At 40.1% G+C, this 26,207-nt stretch overlaps 4 protein-coding genes and 1 pseudogene across 4 annotated transcripts; 4 read left to right on the forward strand and 1 right to left on the reverse strand.

Moving 5' to 3' along the window:
- The first annotated feature begins 3,653 nt into the window (after positions 1 to 3,653).
- On the forward strand, positions 3,654 to 8,322 carry LOC137710905 (two-component response regulator-like APRR1). Its single transcript, XM_068450063.1, has 6 exons — positions 3,654 to 4,296; positions 4,838 to 4,999; positions 5,102 to 5,235; positions 5,691 to 5,846; positions 6,537 to 6,627; positions 6,865 to 8,322. The coding sequence occupies exons 1-6, from the start codon at positions 4,101 to 4,103 to the stop codon at positions 7,815 to 7,817; spliced, it is 1,692 nt and encodes a 563-aa protein (XP_068306164.1). The 5' UTR covers positions 3,654 to 4,100; the 3' UTR covers positions 7,818 to 8,322.
- A 253-nt stretch (positions 8,323 to 8,575) lies between these two features.
- Positions 8,576 to 16,951, reverse strand: LOC137710220 (vesicle transport v-SNARE 13-like; annotated as a pseudogene).
- A 23-nt stretch (positions 16,952 to 16,974) lies between these two features.
- Positions 16,975 to 18,967, forward strand: LOC137711567 (pentatricopeptide repeat-containing protein At5g61370, mitochondrial-like). The gene has a single exon (XM_068450820.1). The coding sequence runs from the start codon at positions 17,294 to 17,296 to the stop codon at positions 18,785 to 18,787; it is 1,494 nt and encodes a 497-aa protein (XP_068306921.1). The 5' UTR covers positions 16,975 to 17,293; the 3' UTR covers positions 18,788 to 18,967.
- A 1,613-nt stretch (positions 18,968 to 20,580) lies between these two features.
- On the forward strand, positions 20,581 to 22,442 carry LOC137710483 (probable xyloglucan 6-xylosyltransferase 5). The gene has a single exon (XM_068449515.1). It carries the CDS (start codon positions 20,816 to 20,818, stop codon positions 22,196 to 22,198), a length of 1,383 nt encoding a protein of 460 aa, XP_068305616.1. The 5' UTR covers positions 20,581 to 20,815; the 3' UTR covers positions 22,199 to 22,442.
- A 1,671-nt stretch (positions 22,443 to 24,113) lies between these two features.
- Positions 24,114 to 25,511, forward strand: LOC137711577 (uncharacterized). The gene is made up of 2 exons (XM_068450828.1): positions 24,114 to 24,753; positions 25,004 to 25,511. The coding sequence occupies exons 1-2, from the start codon at positions 24,220 to 24,222 to the stop codon at positions 25,091 to 25,093; spliced, it is 624 nt and encodes a 207-aa protein (XP_068306929.1). The 5' UTR covers positions 24,114 to 24,219; the 3' UTR covers positions 25,094 to 25,511.
- Positions 25,512 to 26,207: the final 696 nt, after the last annotated feature.

Here is a 26,207-nt window from a genome sequence, read left to right on the forward strand (position 1 = left end):
TGGCATGGCGCCATTTGAAGCCTTGTATGGTAGATCTTGTCGCACTCCGTTGTGTTGGTCAGAGGTTGGCGAAAGAGTTTTAGTAGGTCCGGAGATTGTTGAGGAGACTACTCAAAATGTTCAGGTAATTAAGTCTAACCTGAAGGCAGCTCAGGACAGACAGAAAAGTTTAGCAGATCGACATGCTACGGACAGAACGTATAAGGTCGGAGATTGGGTATTTCTGAAGCTTTCACCGTGGAGAGGTGTTGTGCGGTTTGGAAAGAAAGGGAAGTTGAGTCCCAGGTACATTGGACCGTACACGGTCACAGAACGAGTTGGTGAGGTAGCTTACAGGTTGGAGTTGCCTCCGGAGTTGGCTAAAGTGCATAACGTTTTTCACGTGTCTATGCTCCGACACTATGTTGCCGATCCGTTACATGTGATACCTCCTCAACCGTTAGAGATAAATCCAGATTTGACGTACGACGAGGAACCGTTAACGATCTTGGATTGGAAAGAGAAGGTTCTGAGGAACAAGACGGTAAATTTGGTGAAAGTCTTGTGGAGGAATCACTCGGTTGAAGAAGCTACTTGGGAGACAGAAGAAAGGATGAGGGATTTATATCCTAGATTGTTCTTTGACCGTTAGGGGTGTAATTAGTTGTTTTGAATTTCGGGACGAAATTCTATTAAGGTGGGTAGGTTGTAACATCCCGTCCCGGGATTTATAGAAACGTACATTGAATTTACGATTTTACCCCTAGATCGTTTTTGTCACGTTATTAGTTGTTGGTGTGGTGTGGAATGTATTGGATTACACCCACACACACACACACACTTTAACTTTCCGGGATTCCCTCCCTCATTCCCTCACTCTGTCTCTTCTCTCTTCTCTCTTCCCTGTCTCTCTCTCACTCTCCCCGAGCTCTTCTTCTTCTTCCTTCTGCAAACACACAAACACACTCAAACCTTCACCAATCGAGAAACCAAGATCACCATCGTGTTCGTGGAGTTGAGAGGAGTCCAGTGGTGCTATTTTCAGGTAAGGATATCGTTGTTTTCACGTCGTTTCGACGAGGTCCGATTTGAACACTGTTCATGCAAGATTAATCTAGCTTGTTTTAGGAAATTCTAAGCTTGTAGTTGTGTTTGTGAGGTTCCCAGGAGCTTGGGAGTAGTTCGTTGGACGAGTTTGGACGTCGGGAAGGCTAGGTTCGAAAGTTGGCCGAGATTTGACCTTGAAAACAGGTATGATCTAGCAATTTTTAGGCCTTGAAACTAGTCTATCGTGATTCTACTAGTCCTAAGCTTCATTTTGGCTTTTGAATCGTGAAAAATGGTTGAAAAACGAAGGAGAAAACAAGGTTTGAAAATTTTCCAGTTTTCCGGCGACGGCGCCGGCGACGGCGGCGGCGCCGGCGACGGCGACTGGCCGGAGAAGGAAGGGGAATATTCCGTTAAGTTTAACGGAATATTCCTAACGGCAGTGGACGGCGTCAGTTAACGGCGTCAGTTAAGGTTAACGGAATATTCCGTCAGGTTAACGGAATATTCCTGACGGCGTCTGTTGACACCGTCAGTGTGCAGTGCACGTGGGCCGCGCGTGGGGGCGCGTGGGTCCGTGCGTGGTCAGGCGCGTGGGGGCGCGTGCGTGGTCCAAAAATTATTTTAAAAATATGGGTGTGATCCTGAGGTTGTGTAGATCACATTGGTATATTCAATTGTCCAATTTGAGCAATGTATGAGAAGTTTTTACGAGAAGTTGCTTAGGTGCTTTTAAATTAATGTTTTCGTAACTTTGTCGCGTATAGGTGATTCGTTTTCCGAGGACGAGCGTACGCACTCGAGGCAGGGGGGCTACGACCCTTCTAATTATCAGTGAGTGGGCTTTTGTTTTCCGTATATACCTATATACATATTAATTCCCAGAAATTAAATAGAAAAGGTTAATTGTTTTATGCCATGCATCATATGAATGTTGTTTACGCATCATTGCATGTATTATTGTGATATACATATATATATACATGTGTATTTGGTGCGGTGGATGCACAGGTAAGTGCTAGGTAAGTGGTATTCAGGTGGTTATGCATTCCTGTTTATTATGCAATCGTAGTTTGAAATGCTTAGAGAGCTTATAATCTGCACCCCCGGTGTTAGTGCTCCCGTCCAGGGCCAGGGCACAGCCTTCACGTGTATGTTCACCAGCACCGCATGCTCGTCTTGGATCCAAGTTAGGTGCAAGCCTGTCGTAGAGATCACATTAGGTGGTTCCGACTTGTAGGTGACCCGCGATTTATCGCCAGCTTCACGTGATCGTAGCACTAGAGCATACATATATATTACACCCAGCTTGTCGTGCAGACCACGTTAGGTGGTTCCGACTCGTGTGCAGATTCAGTGATTGAGTTGAGCGTGGAGCTCTAGGTGCAGCGGTACATGTCACGTTAGGTGACTCCCGGCTGCCAGTTTATATGTTGTTGATATGATTTACGCTTGAGCGTTTATATTTGATTATGAGTTTCTGTCATGGCATATTCTCGAGCATGAATGGCATATCATGGAGCATGATTGACATACCTATACATACGTATATATGTTCATTTTCTGGGAAGTATACAGGTTTTACGGCGAGGGGTTAGAATGTATTTTGCTAAAGAGTTTTCAAAGAACTTTGTTTTTGCCCACTCACGCTTTTGTTTTTGCGCCCCTCCAGGTTCTAGTGGTCTAGCAAGTTCGGTGGTTTATCCCAGAGGGCGTCCCGGCATTTCTGACAGACACTCACCATTGTAGGGTCACCTTCGGGTGTACATATGTCGTATCTTTTCCTTTTGGACTGTCGTAGACTTGCTCTGAATTGTGTCTCACATACACTAGTACTTTGTATGCTTTTAGGTTTTTAATTATTCGTACTTTTATATTACTATCTTAATAGCTTCCGCACGCGCACATGGCTACGTCACCTTCGCGTGACGGCCAGCACGCCCTGATCTCGGTCGGGGTGTGTCACTAATTATCTATAATCTAGTCTGATTATCCACTTTCTAAACTTAAAACTACATGATCGTATTGGAGCTTAATCCCCACCATAACTCAAGCAGTTATCAATTCATTGCCAATTTAATGCATGGACAATAAAAGCCAAACATATGCCAAATTTCATGTGTTTCACTTTCCCAAAATGGAATAAAAACAGTTTAAGAAATGCTAAAAATAAAAACAGCTTTAACATATTTTTTCTCTTGGAAAAGCCAAAAAATAAGAAAAACAACAACAAAATTTTATCTTGAGGTTGATTTTATGAATCTTAGAACATTACTAAGTTAAATTTTATACCAAGTTTTCCGTCAGTTTCAAATGCTCTATATCTTTTCTTAGCAACGTCTTTCTCTGCCCCTTTTATCTTAAACTTCTATATCATAATCGCATCTTTTAATCACACAATCTGTAAATCTTCAGTTCACATGTCTGTAAGTAAAAAATAAAAAGTGAGTCCTCAGTGTCTTCACCAAACAGTCCTAATCCGAGATACGCCTGCCTTTTTGCACTTTTCTTTTCCGTCGCCCAATCATCCACGTCTCTCCTCATCTTTATCCTACGCCCACTACACCCCCACTTGCACGTTAGCTGGCCTTACGTGTATCCTCCACCATTTTGATATAGAAGGTGAGGGAAGCCATAGGTGGACTGGAGTTTATTTAAAAGTCCACTTTTTCAGCGAACTTTTCTTTTTCGGGTTTTTCTCTCTTTTTCGGAGGCCGAGTCGGACCGATTTCGGCTGGTGCTAACGTGCGCCGCGGTGGCCGGTGATCCGAACTCGGAACTCCTTTTGCTATTTAATTATCTAATTCTATCAGCTTCTTCCGCGTTCGTCTCAAATTCCGAACCTTCCGATCATCTGACAGTCTCAGCTCGCTTGGAGTCTGCGGTTGTACGGACGGGCGTTTGGGGGTTTTGACTAAGAAATGGAGTCAGAGCTCGGAGTTGGGGATTGGGGACCGGAAAACCCCTAATTTGGGACTCTGATTGCAGCCTTGGAGATGGAGCGGTGAGTGTTTTGATTGGAATTGTGGAGGTTTTGTAGAATCGGAGAGTTTTTGGGGGCTTTTGCGTTTGATATGGAGCCGAAGGAGCTGAATTTGAACAGGGACTTTGAAACTGGTAGCAGTGGCGGCGGGGGTGGAGGTTGTGGTGGCGGTGGTGGTGGTGCTGATGGGTTCATCGACAGGAGCAGAGTGAGGATTTTACTGTGCGATAACAACGAGTCCAGTTCGGAAGAGGTTTTCACGCTTCTTGTGAAATGTTCTTACCAGGGTATGAACATATTTTATTTATTTTATTATTTTTGTAAAAGTTCATTACTTTGATCGTATCTTCTGTTTTCGAAGTTTGGAAATTGTTAAAGCTTATCACTTGTTTGGCTGCTAAGAAAATGGAGGGAAAATTCTGTGAAAGAAAGTAAATGAATTGATCCGAAATTTAACTTTTTGATGACCTGAGTAAGAAAAAAGAAGAAGTTAAGAGTTGCTTTGTGGTGTCTCTTGTTTTCAATCTACAAAGATAAGGTGCACTGAGTTGATGCCAATTACCATATGTGAATTGATTGTCGTTGTGGATGTTTGATCGTTTCTCATTTTCTCGAGTTTCCAAATGAATCCTTAGAGTTTAGGTGAAAGATGGTGTGAATTTATTCGAATAAGTAAATTTTTTGTGAAGATTGATGCTAAACATGCCACCTGAACAGTGCGACAAGGTTTAGGAAGGCCAAGATGAGAAGCCAACGCTTGAAGATGTTGTGTATGTTCAGTTCCGACTCTTGATTTGTTTGCTGATTCTTAATTTCTTTGCTTTACAGTTACTTCCGTGAAGTCTCCTCGACAGGTGATTGATGCATTGAATGCAGAGGGACCTGATATCGATCTTATACTTGCCGAAGTTGACCTTCCAATGCGCAAAGGCATGAAATTGTTGAAGTACATCACACGGGACAGAGAGTTACGGCGCATTCCTGTAATCAGTAAGCATGTCTTTTCTTAATACTATTTTCACTTAATGTTAAATACTTCCTAACAGGGAAAATTGTAGTCTTAACTTCACTGCTGAACCTTTTTTTGGCCAGTGATGTCGGCACAAGATGAGGTCTCTACTGTTGTTAAGTGCTTGAAGCTTGGAGCAGCAGACTATCTTGTGAAGCCTTTACGAACTAATGAACTTCTGAACTTGTGGACACACATGTGGAGAAGAAGGCGCATGGTTTGTTTGCATGACTTTGATGCTTTTGTTTCTGAGCTGTTCTTGTAATTACCCGCACAGCCCTCTTCCATACCAGTCAATCTTCTCTTGCCCCTTGCTTTATCAAAATCCTTGTTGATAGAAATAAACACAATAGGGGTGCCTAGCAAGCTAGCAAGTCAGTAAGTGATCGTCATGTAGGAGTTGATGTTTCTTTTGGGCTGTTAGTATCTTTATATATTGTCTTAGGTGCATCTACTATCTTGGATAGTTCAGAAGAAAGCATGCAACCAAATTACCTGCCTTCTCACTTCTGAAGCTAAAGTTCGTAACCTTTATTTCAAAGGGCCACATCCGTTCATCAGTAATACCTCTTTTTTCAAGTTCCTCATCACTAACTGATGCATGTGCACTAGGATACTACCATATCCTCTCAAATTAGTAACTAATCATTTTTTATTTACTGTATTTGGCAGCTTGGGCTGGCAGAGAAGAACCTTATAAATTATGTTGATCTGGTGATATCAGACCCGAGCGGATCCAATACAAACAGTACTACTTTATTCTCGGATGACACAGATGATAAATCTGGCAATCCAGAGACAGGAACCTCAGCTCCTGAGGAAGATAAGGTGACTGTTACTAATTATTTTCTTTTTAAAGATGAGTTTTTCTGGTCGTCATGTAAGATATTTATTAAATATAGAGTTAAGCTTGATTGTTAAAGTGTATGCACCTTAAAAAATCTGTTCACTCATCACTGTGAGCCCATTAGCTCCACTGACGCCTGATCTGTGTTAAGTCTTTACCGTTGTATTGGTCTGGGAGGGATCTAATATGTAACACATGCAAAATGTCAAATGTCTACTTTATATGTTGTTTTGAGTTTCATTTGGGAGCTACGGAAACGGTTTTACATGGAATTAGAAGAGTGCTTAATTCTAAATGAAGTACTTGTCAGAGAATAGAACTGTAGATTAAGCATAATACCGAAGCATACATATATGAAGTTATGTGAGGTGTGCGATCCCACTGTTTTAGGGCCGTGTTATCTGGGAAAGCACATTTTAGATGTTATTTTAACCAATCACAAACATTTAGAATGTACTTTAATGGCTTGAAATATAAATTTAACACATTAGAAATCTTTTCAGTTGTTATTCTATTTTCCTCTACGTCATATACTCTGGAACAACCGACTCATGCTAAACTAGATTTGAGATGAAACCGATATTAGAATCTGAAAACTCACTTAGGACTCAAGATGAATCTTTTCTTCTTCTTTATCATCTTCTTGTTAATTAATTAATTGTATTTTTTAGTCTGATGCTGTTGCTGCTGCGATGGAGCTTCCAGTAAAGAATATATCAGAATTTCGGCCTGATGTTCCAGGAATAAGTGACCGCCAAACTGGTGAGCCACTTGTGACATTGAGAAATTTTGTTATATCATATGTTTTGAACATTTGTTCACTAGAAACACCATCATGTATGGCTAGGACTTTATTGTGTCTTAGCTGCATCATTAATTCAACTTCACTAATCTGAGTAAAGCAAAAACTATCTTTAAGAAGAATAGTTTTTCAGTATGACATTTTTCATCTTTTCCGCTTAAGTAACCTTTTCCATTTTCTCTGATTATATTATTCAGGAAAGTTTTTATCTGCCCCAAGAAAGAGCGAACTAAAGATTGGCATTGGCGAGTCATCTGCCTTCTTTACCTATGTCAAATCAAGCAAACTTAAAATCAACTCCCAGGTGGTTGCCGATGTTGAAGACATTGCCACTGAACATTTGAGGATAGAAGAGAAACATCAAGAATGTGTTTCCCACCAAGTGGTTGATGATGATCCCCAAGTACATGGAAATGGAGAGGCGTGGGAAAGCAACTCACAGGGAGATGACTTGCCAAGTGGTAATAGTATCCCAGATTCTCTTTCGTTGGAGAGGTCTAGTACCCCGTCTGGATCAATGGAACTTCAACATCAGAGAAGTTTTGAGGAAGACAGATCCTCTCAAGTGCCTGCACATCCAAGAAATGAAGTTCAACATGATTTTTCTGGCTTACCTGCCCAAGCCACCTATCAATATTATATGCCGGGGGCTGTCAATCAAGTTATGATGTCATCGTCACCCCAAGTTTATCAAAATAATCTGCAAGACATGCAAAATCATGCTATGATGCCACAATACAATCATCTTCCACCCTGCCCTCCACACATGAATGGGATGGCTTCGTTCCCCTATTATAGTATATGCTTGCATCCTGGTCAGCAAATGCCGAATGCTCAGCCGTGGCCCTCATTTGGAAGTTCAGCTTCCACTGAAGTGAATCTAAATACGGTTGACAGAAGGGAGGCAGCATTGATTAAATTTAGGCAAAAAAGAAAGGAGCGGTGTTTTGATAAAAAGATCAGGTATGTAAATCGAAAGAAACTTGCCGAAAGGAGGCCTCGTGTTCGGGGACAGTTTGTGAGGAAGTTAAATGGTGTAAATGTGGATCTTAACGGCGTGCCTGCATCTGTTGAAGATGACGAGGAGGATGAAAGGGATGACGAGGAGCTTGCATCAAGGGATTCCTCCCCGGAAGATGGTGCTCCTTGATAGAAAGTTGTCATATCTGGTTACATGGGAGAATTATCTAATTCATAGGATGCGTTAAATCCCTTTCATTTCGAAAGTTCCTGCATAATGTATACTGGGTGCATCGTCGTATGGGTTGAAGGCCATTGATTCAGGGTTCAAGCTACTGATTCTATTTCGGTAAAATCAAAGATCAGATCATCGTAAGGTGTCCCTGTGTCCATCTTCCTGAGGTACAGCATAGCCCAAAAGACACCCGATGTAGAACTCTTGAGGTCGGGAAGCTTTCGTCCATGGTTCATCTACATGTCCAAAATCCAAACGGGAAATGGGTTCAACTTCCGAATCTTTCTGTCAAGAAGTTTGAGATTTTGAATTATGTGTCAATGGAGAAGTTTTAAACAATGACTTAAAAGGAGGAATGGTGTTTTCTCTTATTACTATGGAATTTTATGAGGATTGAGATATCATACTTCTCTTCTGTTTCCTTAATTTTTGTGAAATTTTGAAGATTTTTTTGTGCCTCTTTCTTTCTTCGATGTAAAAAGTACAGTTTGCAGAACAAAAGACATCCGTGACTTGCCGGAAGGAGGCCTCTGTGCTCTCCCGATACACGATCCACCGTGTTCTTCTGGCCACCTCCGCCCATGCTGTTCGTCTCAAATGAATCCATGGCAACTCTGTTTGCCCTTCGCACGAACTAGCTAGAAACAATGTACATTAACACACCAAAATCAGAGTAGAAGATAATGCTAGATGAGGCAGGAACCGTAGGCTAGCTAGCGCTTAATCTTAAGATAAAGGATAAACAAGATTGCAACGGCAAAGACTCCGATGATGGAGCCGACAATCCATTTGTTCCTGCTCAGTACTCGTCGTCATGGCAGTCAACACCTTGCTCTTGCTGAAACTTTCATCCACCCCGTGGAGCTGCTAATACAAATAAACGAAATTAGGGTTACCACCTCGACGATCTCATATTCTCATTACCCTAATTCAACGGAGAGTATCTAATGTAACCATGGATATATATCCCCCTCTTCCTATATCTCTCGCCAAGTAAGCAACAACCATATGCTTTACGTGGCAAATGACACGTAAAGCAGAGTAAGTAAAGAAGGTACAAGGCATAACTCATACTGCATTAGGTGCATGCAGAAGTGACTCGCGTTGCTGATGCAAACCTCGGAGGATTGAGACCCCAAGCTCCTCGGTTTCCAGCATTGCTCTTCTACTCTCCTTGATTCTGTCCGTCGACTGATTCAACCTCAGTCGTCATCAACAATCTTCCTCGTTGATCGTTCGATGTCTGTCACATAACCAAAACTTCCTATGAACAACAAATCTTGACATGCTTGTAAGCAGTAATATGAACAATCAAATTACAACTGCATGACAAACCAACACGACACTAGGATTACCATTATCATATCCCGTGCAGTATAAGAAATCAACTTACCTGGAGGTATCGCCATTGTGAAAGCAACAGATGAGGTCTTCTACTTCCAACACTCGTTAATTCTCCTCTCTAAATGAATAGGGTTTTAGATATTAAGGAAGCCTTAGTGTGGAAGCAGGGACTTCAACTATTTATACCATCATTCATCGATAGAGATCCACTCGGTCCAGCCTATTAACAGAAGGAGTGTTGATCTCTATCTCAAAGAGTTTTAGTCCCATCATGACTTGATATACTAGTGTATATCAGATAAGGATCATAATAGGACAGCTGCAATACATAAACTCCATGACTCTTATCGCATTAGGGCTCTCAAACTGCTTGTGTTTCACATAACTAGTACAACCAGTTATGCACCACACAAGCAGTCCAGTTGGGATCTCATTGTCATTCAAACAAGGTTTTACATTCTCCCACTTGAATGTCAATGATATGCCTTAATACAACAAGAATCACGATGATCATTGAGTTCTCAAAAGCTTGCAACTGATCCTACTCAGTGACTTATCATTTTTAAGAAAAATATAGGACCACAGAAAACAAAACACGCATTGCTTGCACTTTGCACTCTGTGATCACATACATATTTATCATAAAAACACTATGCCACTTTTAAGAGTCATGATGTCGAGAACTGATAATTTATACCGTCAGATATCAGTTCCACATAACAAACTGAAATGATTCCAGTACAAAATCGTTTGTCAAAGCATAATCAGCTATTCAAACAAGTCAATAGTAATTAACAACTGTCAACAATAATAAAGATATCTGCAAGAAAACCTACGTAATTCATGGAGAGCTTACTCCCACTCATTAACGGAATCAAAGAGTTCTCTCACTCCCATGTTGAAGACATGTTTCTTGAAGACTCCCACTGGTAAGGCCTTTGTCATCGGGTCAGCTACCATTAAGCTCGTGTGAATGTACTCAATTTCGACAGTCTCTTTCTTCACTTCATCTCTCACTTTTAAGTACTTAATATCCATCAATCTACTAGCATATGACCTTTTGTTATTCTTCGAAAAGAAAACTGCAGCTTTGTTGTCACAGTACAACTTGAGGGGCCTGTCAACATTGTCAACGATTTCCAATCCTCTCACCATGTTTTTAAGCCAAATGGCTTGTTGAGTTGCTGCATAGCACCCTATAAACTCAGCTTCCATGGTTGAAGATGCAATACATTTCTGTTTTGCACTTTTCCATGATACTGCGCCATTAGCCAACAGAAAAATGTAACCACTCGTCGATTTTCTATCGTCCACACATCCTGCCAAGTCTGAATCTGTGAATCCCACCAACTCCAGTTTGTCCACATAACTGTAAGTTAACATGAAATCTCTTGTTCTTTTAAGATACCTCAGTACCTTTTTCGCTGCAATCCAATGTGCTGTACCAGGATTTGATTGAAACCTTCCTAGTACACTTACTGCAAAAGCCAGGTCCGGTCTTGTGCATACCTGAGCATACATAAGACTCCCTACAAGAGATGCATAGGGTTTATCCTTCATTCCCTCATTCTCTAATTCATTTTTGGGACATTGATCACTGCTTAGTTTGTCTCCTTTGCCAATAGGCAATTCTCCATTCGAACACTTGTCCATGTTGAATCTTTTAGTGACTCTGTCGATGTATTGCCTTTGGGAGAGACCAAGGGACTTCTTAGCACGATCTCTTATAATTTCTATTCCCAAAACGAATCGAGCTTCTCCCAAGTCCTTCATGTCAAAGTTTTGAATGAGCATACTCTTAGTTGTCTGTAGTAGAGACATATCGGAGCTGGCTAACAATATATCGTCCACGTACAATACTAAGAATATAATCTTTGAGCCAAGGACTTTCAGATAAATACACTCATCCATTTTGTTTTCTTGAAAACCTGAAACTACCATTACCTGATCAAATTTCTTATTCCATTGCCTCGAAGCTTGTTTTAAGCCGTATATAGACTTGTTCAACTTACAAACCATCGTTTCTTTCCCCCTTTCAACAAATCCAGGTGCTTGTTGCATGTAGATATCTTCTTCAAGGTCACCATTTAGGAATGCCGTCTTGACATCCATTTGATGAAGTTCTAAATCAAAATGTGCCGTGATAGCTAGGATGATTCTCATGGAGTCTTTTGTTGAGACTGGAGAAAACGTCTCATTGTAGTCAATGCCTTCCCTTTGTGTAAAACCCTTTGCTACGAGCCTTGCTTTGTGTTTGTCAAGGTTGCCTTGTGAGTCTCGTTTTGTCTTGAACACCCACTTGCAACCAATAACTTTTGTTTTCCCAGGTGGCTGTGGAACTAGACTCCAGACATTGTTTTTCTCCATGGACTCCAGTTCTTCATGCATGGCTTCTTTCCATAACGTTGATCGTGCACTTGATATGGCTTGATTGTAGGTCAAGGGATCATCCTCATCACCTATAGTGTGTTCTGCCTCATTTAGGTACACGAAATCAGGCAATAATGCTGTTTTTCGTACCCTCTGTGATTTTCGCACATTCGATTCCAAAATTGTAGTGCCTGGAGCATTTATTTGTTCTTCTCCAGGAGTTTGTACTGGTGCATGTACTTCGTTTTCTTGGACATCCACATGGGTCATGTGTTCCTCATTTGCTGTCTCATCTTCATGTGACAAATGTAAACCGTTATTACACGGACGTGGCTGCATGGGAATAATGAGAGTGGATGCGTGCTGATCTGGCAACTCACTGTCAAGTGGGATTTCTTCGAAATCTGGGGATGAAGCTGCTGATTTGCTGAAGTCAGTCTCATCCTCATCTTCAAGAAATCTTGCATTATGTGTTTCCATGACCCTCGAGTGACTGTTAGGGCAATAGAATTTATACCCTTTAGACTTCTCAGAATACCCAATGAATTTGCAACTAATGGTTCTTGGATCAAGTTTCTTCTCTGTTGGGTTGTAAAATCTAGCCTCGGCATTGCAACCCCATACATGAAAGTGGTTAAAACTCGGTTTCCTTCCAGTCCAGGCTTCGAACGGAATCATGTCCACAGACTTGCTTGGTACCCGATTCAATATATAGTTTGCAGTCTTCAGTGCTTCTCCCCAAAGAAACATTGGAAGCTTTGAATGTGCAAACATGGATCTGATCATGTCTTTTAGGGTTCGATTCCTTCGTTCAGCAACTCCATTTTGATGAGGAGTCCCAGGTGTAGTGTACTGAGCCACGATGCCATTTTGTTCAAGATAAGTTGCAAAAGGTCCTTTGTGTTGTCCAGCCTCAGTGAACCTGCCAAAATACTCACCACCTCTATCGGATCTCACAATCTTAATGTGTTTTTCCAGTTGTTTTTCAACTTCCAAATGAAAAGTTTTAAAACATTGCAAGGCTTCAGTTTTTTCAGAAATAAGAAAAACATATGTAAACCGTGAAAAATCATCAATGAAGGTTATGAAATATGATTTTCCACAGATGGTTTTAATTGGAAAAGGTCCACAAATGTCAGTGTGTATAATTTCCAATAGACATTGGCTACGATTTGACCCTATTTTCCTAGTATTAGTGAGCTTTCCTTTAAAACAGTTAATACACTCTTTAAAATTGCTGAAATCAAGTTGTGGCAATAAGTCTTGTTTTGTAAGTGTGATGATCCTTTCTTTAGAGATGTGCCCCAACCTTTTGTGCCAAAGCATTGAGGTTTTTGCATGAGAGAGCACTTGTTTAGAACCAACACTTTGAACATTAAAACATTCAATCTCATAAGTACAATTCATTTGCCACATATCATCTTTGAGATTAGCTTCACCAAGCAATTTATTTGAGTCATTTAATTGGAAAAACTTTACACTTTGACTGTCACCCACAAATGTAAAGCCTGACTTAACTAACTTAGATGCAGAAATTAAATTCCTTCGCATGGAAGGTACATAAAGTACTGGACTTAATTCTAAAATAAAGCTAGAGGAAAGAACTAATTTGACACTTCCTATGGATTCGACAGCAACTTTGCTCCCATTCCCCACATAGACATTGTAGACTTCATGGTTTATCACCCTTGTTTTTGAGAAGCCCTGCAAGGAATTAGTTATGTGAATAGAACAGCCCGTGTCAAACCACCAACTATTAGGAGGAATGTAAACTAGATTTGACTCAACACACACGAAAACATTTATTTCATTACCTTTCTTAACAAGCCAATTCTTGAAGCCATTGCAATTCTTTCTTAAGTGACCTGTCTCTTTGCAAAAATAACACTCCCTTTCTTTATCAGTTTCAACATTAGCAGTTTTCATTTTATGAGATCCTTTAGAGATGATGTTAGCATTTTTAAATGAAGAAGAAATTTCTTTCTTCTTCTTCTTACCAGCAGCCACGGTTGAACCTTGAGTGAAGTCCCTTTTGCGTTTTTCTCCTTGCACAAAATTTACATCCACTGATTTGTCACTCTTGAGCCGATCTTCTTCTTGTGCACACATAGTGATCAGTTCATCTATGCCCCATTTAACTTTCTGAGTGTTATATGAAACCTTGAGCTGCCCATATTTTGAAGGTAGGGAGTTCAAAGCCATATGAACTAGGAACTGATCAGTCATGGGTACTTCAAGGTCCTTCAACTTTTGAGCAAGATCCACCATCTTCAGAATGTGTTCCCTGACACTTCCCTCACCATCAAATTTCATTGAAGTAATTTGAGTTAGAAAAGTCCCAGTTTCAGCTTTGTCAGACTCTTTAAACTTTTCCCCAACTGCAGCCAAGAAGTCTTTTGCATTATCTTGTTTTGGAACACCCCCTTTAACTGATGGAGCCATTGCTTTCCTCATAATCATCAGTGACATCCGATTTGTTCTCTCCCACTTCTCAGCCTTTGCCTTATGATCTGTAGTGCTCTCTGCAGTAATAGCTGCAGGTTTTTCCTCCCTTAATGCCAAATCGAGATCCATAAGGCCAAGAACCATTTCAACATCCTCCTTCCACTTCTTGTAGTTAGAACCAGTCAAGGTCTCAATATTGTTGAAATTGAGGGATGTCATGTGAGGAGCTGCAAAACCAAATGTTAATTTTTACAGTTGTTAGTCATTTAAGTGTCAATAAATAGACGGAACATGATACTTAATCTTTTCCTGACACATAATCGTATAAGCATAGTATCATCTTTGGACAGAAACCATTTATACTAGATTTGCATAGCCAAAATATTGAATACAAGGGCAGTTTACATAACTCCAACACTTTTGAGCAGATGAAGAATATAATCTTGTCAATTCAATACTTCACTATACATTGATTCATTTGTTTAACTTGAATAAATAAACACTTTTGAGCAGATTATTATTCACTTAATACAAATGAATCACATGTTTGACTCTTTAGACAACAAGCCAAAATCAATAACCTAAACACTTTTGAGCAGATTAGGTGTTGAGATCCTTGTTTACGATTCAAATCTTATTTGTCAGTTTAGTTTTGATAAATAGAATGTGAATCCAAAAGTTCTTCTTGGTTGAGTATTCCAGTATTGTAACCATTCTTTAAATGATCTTATCTGCACATAATAGCAAACACAACTGGAGGTATCGACAGCAATAGTTGATTACATATAGTGACCATGCAAAACCTTTGTCAGTATGCAGCGGAAGCATTTTAATGACACAGGATCAAAACATATATGCATGTATTTATATCGAGAGTTAACCATAAATTGAATAAGGAACCCTAGCCATGTTGGGTTGGCTCTGATACCACATGTAAGCAGTAATATGAACAATCAAATTACAACTGCATGACAAACCAACACGACACTAGGATTACCATTATCATATCCCGTGCAGTATAAGAAATCAACTTACCTGGAGGTATCGCCATTGTGAAAGCAACAGATGAGGTCTTCTACTTCCAACACTCGTTAATTCTCCTCTCTAAATGAATAGGGTTTTAGATATTAAGGAAGCCTTAGTGTGGAAGCAGGGACTTCAACTATTTATACCATCATTCATCGATAGAGATCCACTCGGTCCAGCCTATTAACAGAAGGAGTGTTGATCTCTATCTCAAAGAGTTTTAGTCCCATCATGACTTGATATACTAGTGTATATCAGATAAGGATCATAATAGGACAGCTGCAATACATAAACTCCATGACTCTTATCGCATTAGGGCTCTCAAACTGCTTGTGTTTCACATAACTAGTACAACCAGTTATGCACCACACAAGCAGTCCAGTTGGGATCTCATTGTCATTCAAACAAGGTTTTACAATGCTGACATGCATATAGAGAGGTAAGGTGTAGAGGTAATGCATTACCGTCAAGGAATCTGCAGTTCCGGGCTCCAACAACACATACCGGGCTGCAAACTTCGCAACAGGTGATGTGATTCTCTTCACTTGGGTCTTCAAATTGTTCAAATCAGTTTTGTATTCTCTTAGCTTGGCAAGAAAAGCTGCCTTCACACTTGGCTGCAAACCCCTGCCCACGCTCCATTTTCCTAAGCTAGATATTTTTTCGACACGGTATAATCATTAATCTAATATCATAGACAGAAAGAAAAACCTGGGTAAAGGTGTCCGATCATGTTATTTGTAGAGCATTTTTTACAAAAACATGGGACCCATGTTCACCTAGTGTGAGAGAGTCCTAATTAGGCAACCCTACCGAAATTTCTCTTTGTAAGCAATAAACATCTAATCCATGGAAATTAATCTAAGCTGGATTTTTTGTCGACACGGTATAATCATTAATCTAACATCATAAACAGAAAGATAAACTCGGTTATAGGTTCCGACCATGCCATTCGTAAAGCATTTTTTACAAAAACGTAGGACTCCAGTCCATTCAATATGAGAATTGTCCTAATCAGACAATTTTATCTTTGAAATCAACAAACATATAAACAATGGAAATTAAGTGGAGTTAGTGCCATACCATAGCATCTGCATCCTCTAATCCAGCTTTTACCTCTGCAATTATCTGCTTTTTTTGGCTCTGCAGAGCAAGAATTCACATTGCCAGTTACCACCACCTTTTATGCACCTTCTAGAGTCTCTCTGATTTGCCTAACCTATAACCAATACCTCATGCTTCAATTCACAATTCAACGTTTTTTATTGCACTTGACATTAACAGTTGACCGCTGAGAGACCGAGAAATCGACAAAAAAAAATAAGTAGAAAAACAAATGCAACCTTTGTTTAGGAATTTACTTCTTTAACCACTATTCTAATCTTTCTAGAAATGCATATCCAGCTTAGTAAAAAAAGTTTAAAATTATTGTTTTAACCAACTGATATACTTCACGTTTGAAAATATACGGCTCATTTAAAAGTTCTTCTAAAATAGTTGAAGACTCTTTTGATGAAATTGTTTTTTGAACCAATTCTTTGTAAAAATGCAAGTAAATCCGAAAAAATGCTAATGTAGTGCTTTTTACAAGAAGCATCAACGAAAGAAGTCTGTAATTATTATATTTCTAAAAACGTTTTTGTCATTTTAAAAACATTTTCAAACTACTCGTTATCATGCATTCTACACACCTATCAATACTCCAGTAACCCCTTGAAACAAAAGAAACGGAGAATTAAAAAAATTAAAAACAGGTCAATTGCTTTTCATTATTCAGAGATTTTAATTTTGAATACCTCCTCCATCCCCGGCGGTGGCAGCCGCGCACTTGCTTGAGAGATTGGCTGAGAGCTCGCAGTATTGGCGCTCGTACCCCTCAAACACCTCACTCATCCTTCTCGATCTCAATTCCACCACCGACCCAATACTCCTGAATCCGATTAGTGCCTAAATTAATCAATTTTTTTGTTAATCAAACTTTGAATTCTGCATTAGAGGTTGAATCAGTGGATCAATCTCGGACAAACTGATGGATTTTTAGGCTTGCAGCTGCAGGTCTGGGAGTTTGCTAGTGTTCCATCATGCCCTTGGTTGTTGCGTTGAATTACACACAAAAGGGCGGTTATTGAACGTGTCGTTACATACATGGGTTAAGTAATATTCTGTTTACTGTCAGCTAGCAGGCCATTTAGGGTTTGAGCTTTTTATAGTGCACTCCAAGTGTTCGACGAATTTCCTCAGAGAAAATGCGTTCTGTATTTCTATCGAAATGGCAGAGGTTTTTGCTGCAAAATGCAGTCAGTAGTCAGAAATCTCAATGCTTTTCGTGTTTTTACTACTCTACCATGTTGCCTGCGTCTTCACCACCCGAGCTGCAGGAGCTGTGTACCATTGTTTCGAGTGCAATTGGCGGTCTGGATGATTTGGAATCGAGTCTAAATGAGTTTTCGGCTTCCTTAACATCGTTGCTTGTGACCCAAGTAATCGATTCTTGCAAAAGCGAAGCACCCACTAGAAGGTTGCTCAGGTTCTTCTCCTGGTGTCATAAGAATTTGGGTTATGGTTTGCAAGACAAGGACTATAACTATGGCATTCGGGTTTTCGCGGAGAAGAAGGACCACACGGCAATGAACATTGTACTCTCTGATCTTGTGAAGGCGGGCCGGGTGATGGAAGCTCAAACGTTTGGTCTTGTCACTGAGGCATTGGTCAAGTTGGGGAAGGAAGATGAGGCGTTGGGTATGTTTAAGAACTTGGACAAGTACAAGTGCCCTCAAGACGGTGTTACAGTCACTGCCATTGTCAATGCACTTTGCGCTCAAGGGCATGCTAAAAGAGCAGAAGGGGTTGTTTTGCACCACAGGGATAAGATTGCCGGTATAGAGCCTTGTATTTACAAGAGTCTTTTGTATGGATGGTCTGTGCAGGAGAATGTGAAGGAAGCAAGAAGAATCATCAAAGAAATGAAGTCGATTGGGATTATGCCAGACTTGTTTTGCTACAACACATTCCTTCGGGGCCTTTGCGAGAGAAACCTTAAGCTCAATCCATCTGGACTTGTTCCTGAAGCTTTAAATGTGATGATTGAGATGAGGTCTTATAGAATTTCTCCCAATTCCATTAGTTACAATATATTGCTTTCTTGTTTGGGAAGAACGAGAAGAGTCAAGGAATCTTGTAACATTCTTGAGACTATGAAGAAGACGGGTTGCTCTCCAGATTGCATTAGCTATTACCTTGTGGTAAGAGTGTTGTATTTGTCCGGAAGATTTGGTAAAGGAAATAAGATGGTGGACGAGATGCTTGAACAGGGCCTGCAACCGAATTGTAAGTTCTACAATGACTTGATTGGTGTACTTGTTGGCAAGGAGAGACCACATTTTGCTGTGGAGCTGCTTCAAAAGATGAAGGCAAGCGCATTAGGAGGTTATGGGTCGGTTTATGATGTGCTGATTCCCAAGTTTTGTAGGGGAGGGGACTTTGAAAAGGGTAGAGAGCTCTGGGATGAAGCCGTGGCTATGGGCGTCACTCTTCGCTGCTCGAGCAATTTGTTGGACCCCTCGATCACTGAGGTTTTCAAGCCAACAAGGAATAAGGAAAAACTCCGCCTTATAGAATGCGCCAATGCAAAGGCTGAAGAGAAAGTTAGAAGGAGGACGGGAAAGACAAAGCAGACGAAGAAGAAGAAGAAGATTCTAAGGAGGATGCTGAAGAAGAAAAAGAAATCTGCAGCAACTTAATTGGTAATTTGATCTGGGAAGTAGAGATTCGAACTTTAGACCTCTTCTAACATTGAAGAAAGGTATCACCTGACTAATCGCTAGTCAATTAAAGTTGACGAGGTTGTTTCAGTGGCCAAAACTTATGGTGGAAGCTAAGACAAATTTAGGAGACTTGACAAGGATGTGAATCCAAATGTAAAAAATTTGGTCCAAAATGTTACATTTGAATTGAGTAAAGATGAATTTTTTTTTTTTTTTTTTTTTTTTTTTGAACAAAAAGTAAAGATGATTTGGTTGAATTAATTATTAACCTTTTATTTAGTTGGTTGCCTACTTTTGTTTGCCTGCTTATACAAACACAATTTTTCAATCCAAATTCCACTTCTTTCCACCTAACTGAGAGAGCACTACTGCAAGATTGCACAAAGTCGTATGTGGTGTTGGCTTATCAATGTTACTTGTGTAGTAAAAATTTCATGACCATACCCTTCATTTTCGACCAAATGTGCGCATCACTTAGAGCAGTAACAAAAGATTATCTTGTACTTAATTTACTATGCATCAATCATCTATTGTACAAGTTTTAAACAAATGACAAACAATATCAAACGGTACTATTATTATGATTAAAACTTAGTTGCATAAAAGAATTTCAAAGTGAACCTAGGTACAATTGGATTTAATTCAGATAAAAATTTCAATTAAATTGAGACTAAGTTTGTATGATTAACATCCTTTTCTTCTTTTTAATTATAAAGGGATCAGCTGGTGGTTTCGTCGCAGTAGTCTACTTTTTTGAAGGTCAAAAAGACTCAACCTCCTCTTAACCACCATCAGATAATTCATTAACGTCAAGAATCGAACTCAAAACATACTGTCTGAAATTCTGCCTTGAAATTCATGATCCCCTTCAAGAGAAGGACAATTTGTGCAACTGCCAGAAAGCCTGCAACGATCAGTTGGTTGAACACATGGCACATGGTCCATGTGGATGAAGACAATGAGCACTGACATGCCTGTTGAGATGGGATATAGTGGGCCCCCCGATCCCGAATCTTGCTCCAGCCTCGCATGTCTCCGGAGTCTCCGACGACATGTAACTCAGTAACTCGAAGGTGGTTGGTTGTTTTCCACGCGCTTTGAGCTGGCGTGGCAGCGAGTGGACATTCTCCATGCAAAGTACGAGAGGGAAGCCGGCTTCCACTTTCTGATCGCCGACACGCCTTTTCGTGCTGATGTACAACAGGAGTCTGAAGATCACGCGGCAATGCCAATGCCAGCAGTGGCGCGTGGAGGCGCGGTGCATAACAGGCGGGAGACAGCTGAGACAGGCTCCATCTGGACCGTTCCCACAAAGACGCGCGTTTTATTATTATATAATAAGACAATTCTTTTTTTTTTTTTAGTCATTGTTAATAAGACAATTCATAATTAAGTATAAAGTTGAGTGTGTGCACCACTGAAAAAATTATTTCAAATTTTGACGAAAAATATTAAAGAGGTTCTCTTAAAAGTAGACTTTAACATTTTGTCACTTCTGACACACTGTTTAGTAATATTAATACGTAAATTAATGTTAAATTGTGAGGTGTCACATAATTAATAAAGAGTTCCATTTGTAAGATAATTCTCTTAACATTTCTTATTTAGAAATCCAGCTCAGACAATAAAATACGAGAAATGTTAAAAAAACTCTCTCAAAAGTATGACTTTCTCATTCTCAATACAATCATAATATTTTATAATATTAACGCCAAAGTTAACGTTAAACTTTCTGTTCATAGAAAGTACGGCATCCCCATAGCTTCTCTCATAAAATATAAAGACAGAGCCCTACGACAGTCGGTGTTGGGCACGTCTTTCACACTTCCTCCATTTTTCTAAGAGTAATCTCCAAACAATCAGACACCAACCCTCCGCCATGCCCTCCTCACTCTCTCCGGCTAGGGTTTTACACCTCCTCACAGCCCTATAAACTCCCCATACAAATTTACAAATACAACCCCAGAAAACATCAAAGACCCTCGACGCACAGAGCAACTGGATATGGGGCAAGACAGTCCTTTCGCAGCTCAGAAGCGAACCAGCTCGGGCGGGCTTCCGACAACCACCACTGGAACCTCGGCCAACGGCCGTGCGGGCCGCGGTTACGGAGCCCTGCCACGTGGACGACAGATCCAGAAGACATTCAACAACATCAAAATCACCATCCTCTGCGGCTTCGTCACCATCCTCGTCCTCCGCGGCACGATCGGCGTCGGCAGCCTCGGCAGCTCCGAGGCCGACGCCGTCAACCAGAATCTGATTGAAGAGACGAACCGGATCCTCGCCGAGATCCGGTCCGATTCGGACCCCAACGACCCGGACGAGCTCACCGAGACCGAGATCAACCCCAACATCACATACACGCTCGGACCCAAGATCGCGAATTGGGACACGGAGCGGAAGGATTGGCTCCGGTCGAACCCAGATTTTCCGAGCTTGGTCAACGGTAAGCCCCGTGTTCTTCTCGTTACTGGGTCTCCCCCTAAGCCTTGTGATAACCCAATAGGGGATCATTACTTGTTGAAAGTAATCAAGAACAAAATTGATTACTGTAGACTTCATGGGATTGAAATTGTGTATAATTTAGCTCATTTGGATAAGGAACTCGCCGGGTATTGGGCGAAATTGCCGTTGATTCGGAGGCTGATGCTTTCGCATCCGGAGGTTGAGTGGATTTGGTGGATGGATAGTGATGCATTGTTTACTGACATGGTGTTTGAGATTCCGCTGTCGAAGTATGCTAGTCATAATCTAGTGATTCACGGGTACCCCGATTTGTTGTTTGATCAGAAGTCGTGGATTGCGCTGAACACCGGGAGTTTTCTGTTTAGGAATTGCCAGTGGTCTTTGGATTTGCTTGATGCTTGGGCTCCGATGGGTCCTAAGGGTCCAATAAGGGAGGAGGCCGGGAAGATTTTGACGGCTAATTTGAAGGGGAGGCCGGCATTTGAGGCGGATGATCAGTCTGCATTGATATACTTGTTGCTTTCGCAGAAGGATCAGTGGATGGAGAAGGTGTACGTTGAGAATTCGTATTATTTGCATGGTTACTGGGCTGGATTGGTGGATCGGTATGAGGAGATGATCGAGAAGTATCATCCCGGTTTGGGTGATGAAAGGTGGCCGTTTGTGACCCATTTCGTGGGTTGCAAGCCCTGTGGAAGCTACGGAGATTACCCGGTGGAGAGGTGCTTGAGCAGCATGGAGAGGGCATTTAATTTTGCAGATAACCAGGTGCTTAAGCTCTACGGGTTTAGGCACAGGGGTTTGTTGAGCCCTAAGATCAAGAGGATCAGGAACGAGACAGCAGCCCCTCTAGAGTTTGTTGATCAGTATGATATTCGGCGGCATCCAGTGCAAGGGGGCAGTGGATCACACAGCTAGTGAGTAAAACATCCTCATCGCCTCGAATGTTTGATTATTTGGTAGGTCACGATGTAATACATGAGTTACAGAAGAAGATTTTAAACTCGATTACAGTTCGCGTTTTCTTTGTATTTTGTTTGTTCAGTTGTCTTTCTACTTGTTTCCAACTTTCAAGAACAATAGAACAGAATTCTTTTACAATCTTCATATCATTTTGTACTGTGTTCTAGTAATCGTTGAAGTATCGACTGCATTATACTTCCCCATGTTCTTGTTGTCCCGAGTTATTTTTTAATACTATTTGTCTGAGATTTATAGGATACCTCTGAGCGTAGTAGAATTGTCGTTGTTCGTTCTCCTTGTAAGTCGATCCATCGTAAGCATGTTTTAGGTCTAGGGTTTGTCAACTTAGGTTCTAGTAGTCAGTACTTGGAAGTTAATTTGGAAGGAACACTAGTCGTATTCCAGGGAGGTAAACGCTGAAATTCTATGTTAAAGAGAGAAGCCTTTTTGTGATATGTATGTTGTGCCACTTCAGTTTTAAGGCTCATTTGGAGGTATTTTCAAAATGGCTGAAAACGCTTTTAGAAAAACTATTTTTGGGTTCCAAAAGCACTTGAAATGCTTTCTACAAGGAGCATCAATTATGAGTTTCTTGCAAAAATCACTTTAAGTACATTTTATAGGAAAGAGATCCTCTCCAAATTCCTTTCCACCTAATCCACGAAGTTCATGATCTGGGCTCCTAAAATTTGATCAAACGAATACAAACAGGGATCTCTTTAAAAGTTATAATAACGGTAGCCGTTAGATCAAATTTCAACAGTCTGGATCATGAACTTGATGGATTAGGTAGAAAGGGATCCGGAGAGGATCTTTTTCCCTTTTTATAGGATTCATTTGCAGTCGGGGAGCATTTTGAAAGAAAGATTTTTTTATGTACGAGAACAAGTCATAATATAAGTGAAAAAAATAATATATACTTTAATGTTATTTGACTTATATGACAAATGGTGCACCAGTACATGCTCAAAATACAATTAAAATCTCTCGTACAAAAAGATGTCAAACACGTATTAAAAAAAAAGAACTTTAACCAACAGTTTTCGGTATTATTTACTTTAACGAAAAATCATATTTTTACACTAAAAAATCAATCATAATACTATTTATTTTACTCTTTATTTTATCCTTATCGTTAAAACTCAAAACTTTCAAACAATTTTCATTAGTTTTTCTATTAAAAAAAACCACGGCAATCAACCGACTTGTTTTGTTTTTTGTCTGTCAATTTTTGACAGCAATGTCTTTTTATTATTTAATTGTTTTGGTACTGATGATGCTTCCTTTGCCGTTGATTTTGTTATTACCGATGAGCCACTATTTTCTTTAACAATATAAAAAACATTTATTTTTTTACATATAGGTGGGTGGTGGAGTAGATAGTTTAGCAACAAGTCAAATTGTCACGATAAATTTTAGAATTTTGAGATTTGTATAATTTATAGATAAATTTTAAAATTTAAATGCATCTAATGGTAGTAAGGTTATGATGATTATTGATTGCTGATAAATTAATAATAAAAAATTGACTAAAATAACCAAAACAAATTTTAATTATTGAACTAATTAAAATTAGTGATCCTTATGTCATTTCACCAATTGAAATTAAAAAAAAAAAAAAAAAAAGTGATTGTACAAAAATCATTTTACTTAATTATATTTTATAGATCACATGTAACGATTAATTATTGAGTTTCTTTTTAAATAATTAAAAACAAATCAACACTAAAATGGTGTCCCATTTAGAAAATAATAATTTTAGGCAATTTCTCAAAATTATTACCACACCTTTCTACAAGATCTGAGCCGTTGATAGCCAAAGCCGTTCGGATCCATGTTCTACTGATTAACAAAATTTAAAAGGATAATAAAATACAACAATTTGCCAATTGATCAAGCTGTTATCACCACCGTTGGAAGACACGGCGGCGATCCAGAGAGCTTCCATGGAGTTTTCTCGAGGCCCGGCTTAAAAAATGGCGGGCGAGCACTTCGATTCAGCGAGCTTCATATTCAAACGCATCCCCAAAACCCAATTCAAAGAATGGTCCATGGTCGCCATCAGAGACTCTCCCTCACCCGACACTGACTCCTCCGTCTTCCCTCCAATCAACCACGAAAATCTCCACCCTCCATCACAACCTGATCAAAAGCACCCAGACCCATTATCGCCATCCCCGTCGTCTCCGTTGCTATCGTCGTCTTCGTCGTCGTCGCTGTCGTCATTCTCACCGTCCGATTCCGATGAACCGGGCCCGGTTTCGCCGCTTCCGTCCGTTGCCGAGGTCCGGAAACCCGGCGAATTCTCCACCTGGGTAGGAATTGGATTTGGGTTACTGCGTTCCAAGCTTTCTGCTATGGCTTCCTCATCTGGGTTCGATAAAGTTTGGAGCTTTGCCTCCGGCGCAGGAATGGCGGGTGTGGTGTTCGTGTTATGGTCCTTGTTCTTGCGGGCTCGGCGAAGGCGGTATCGGAATCGTTTGATGTTGATTAGCAAAGAGAAAGACGAGGTTAGTTTATCATCCAACGGCTTGAATTTAGCTGCTGCCTACCAATTGTTTGATGAATTGCTTCAAATTTGATTGACTTTTATGTGTTCGACGAAATGCCAATGTGGGTGCCGAAAACTTTACACCGGAAGCGTTTTCGAGCTTCCTTTTGGTTCTTGTTGGTGTGATTACCTGAAGCAAATGTCTCGTTTATTACTGTGAATATAGCCTCCTTTTGTGTACTGAATTGTTTGAGTTGATGGATTTGCAGAAAATAAATAAACTGCTGCACCAAATCGCTCAGATGAACGAAGTTCTAGTCGCTCGGCATAGAGTTCTGGCATCGAAACTGGCTAATTGAATAGAGAAATATAACATCTTTAGGTACTAGCTTGCTATGAATTTGTGAAATTAGGATTGACAGTGCAATAACAAAGCTGCGAAACATTGCAGTAGACTTGCAATGGCGATCCGATGCTCCAGTCATCTCTGAGGAGAGAGGACCGATCTCAAGTTGAAGATCGTATAACGGCCAGCACAAGTTTGAGCTCTGCAAACTATTTCGGAGTGGAGAAAGCAAGTCTGGCATCCGATATTCGAAGTTTCGAAGAAATTGCGGAGAGACTTTGATGCACAATATTCTTTATCTATGGAAGTCAGACAGTCTTATTAGTTTGCTTACATTTTAGTTCATGGTTTATGAACCCAGTTGAAATATCTTAGCTTGTGTATATCTCTGGTTTGGGATCTTTATGTGCATATGTATTGACAGGTTTTCGGATTAGATAAAAGTTCAAGCTCACGAGTTCATCTCGTTTAATTTTCCGTTACGATGTAGTTTAATTTTCCCGAAAAAATCACGGTGTTTTTCCATTAAGAAACACGTTGAAACTTATATTAAGAACCATAGTAAGTCCTTCATGAAAAAAACACATGAAAGTGCTTCATGAAAAAGCATCTGACATAAAGCATCTGGCATGTGCTTCTCTAAAAAATGCTCCCATTATCCATGAACACTTCTTTGTTTTGTCATAAGTTAATAAAAAGTGTTTTTGATTATCGGAAAACATCTTACCGACTCTAAAATGATTGCAGGCAAACCAAACTATGCATGACTGTTTCAAAGGAACAAACCAATAGCATGACGACAGAAATGGACGGCTTCCCAGTTCCAAGAAGTCAGCATCTAAACAAATTAAAATGTAGGCCAGTGTTTGCTTCGGATCTAATTTAAAGTCAACTCTTCAACTTCGTACAATTAAACAGGATTTGTCCGACTTCTTATTCATTAGTTTGGTAAGCTAGAATAAATAATATTTTCTAATTGGGTTTTTAGCTAAATAATATATGAGATTATCATAACTTTTCACTTTGATACTGAAATTTAAAATCGATAGAAGTGATCTTTGAGTTTGTCCACCGCCAATCAGTTTGGTCATTCCCTGAAAAATCTCTGTTAAATAAAACCTAAATAA

The sequence above is a fragment of the Pyrus communis genome, chromosome 12 (assembly GCF_963583255.1).
Source record: "Pyrus communis chromosome 12, drPyrComm1.1, whole genome shotgun sequence".
Classification (NCBI taxonomy): Eukaryota; Viridiplantae; Streptophyta; class Magnoliopsida; order Rosales; family Rosaceae; genus Pyrus; species Pyrus communis.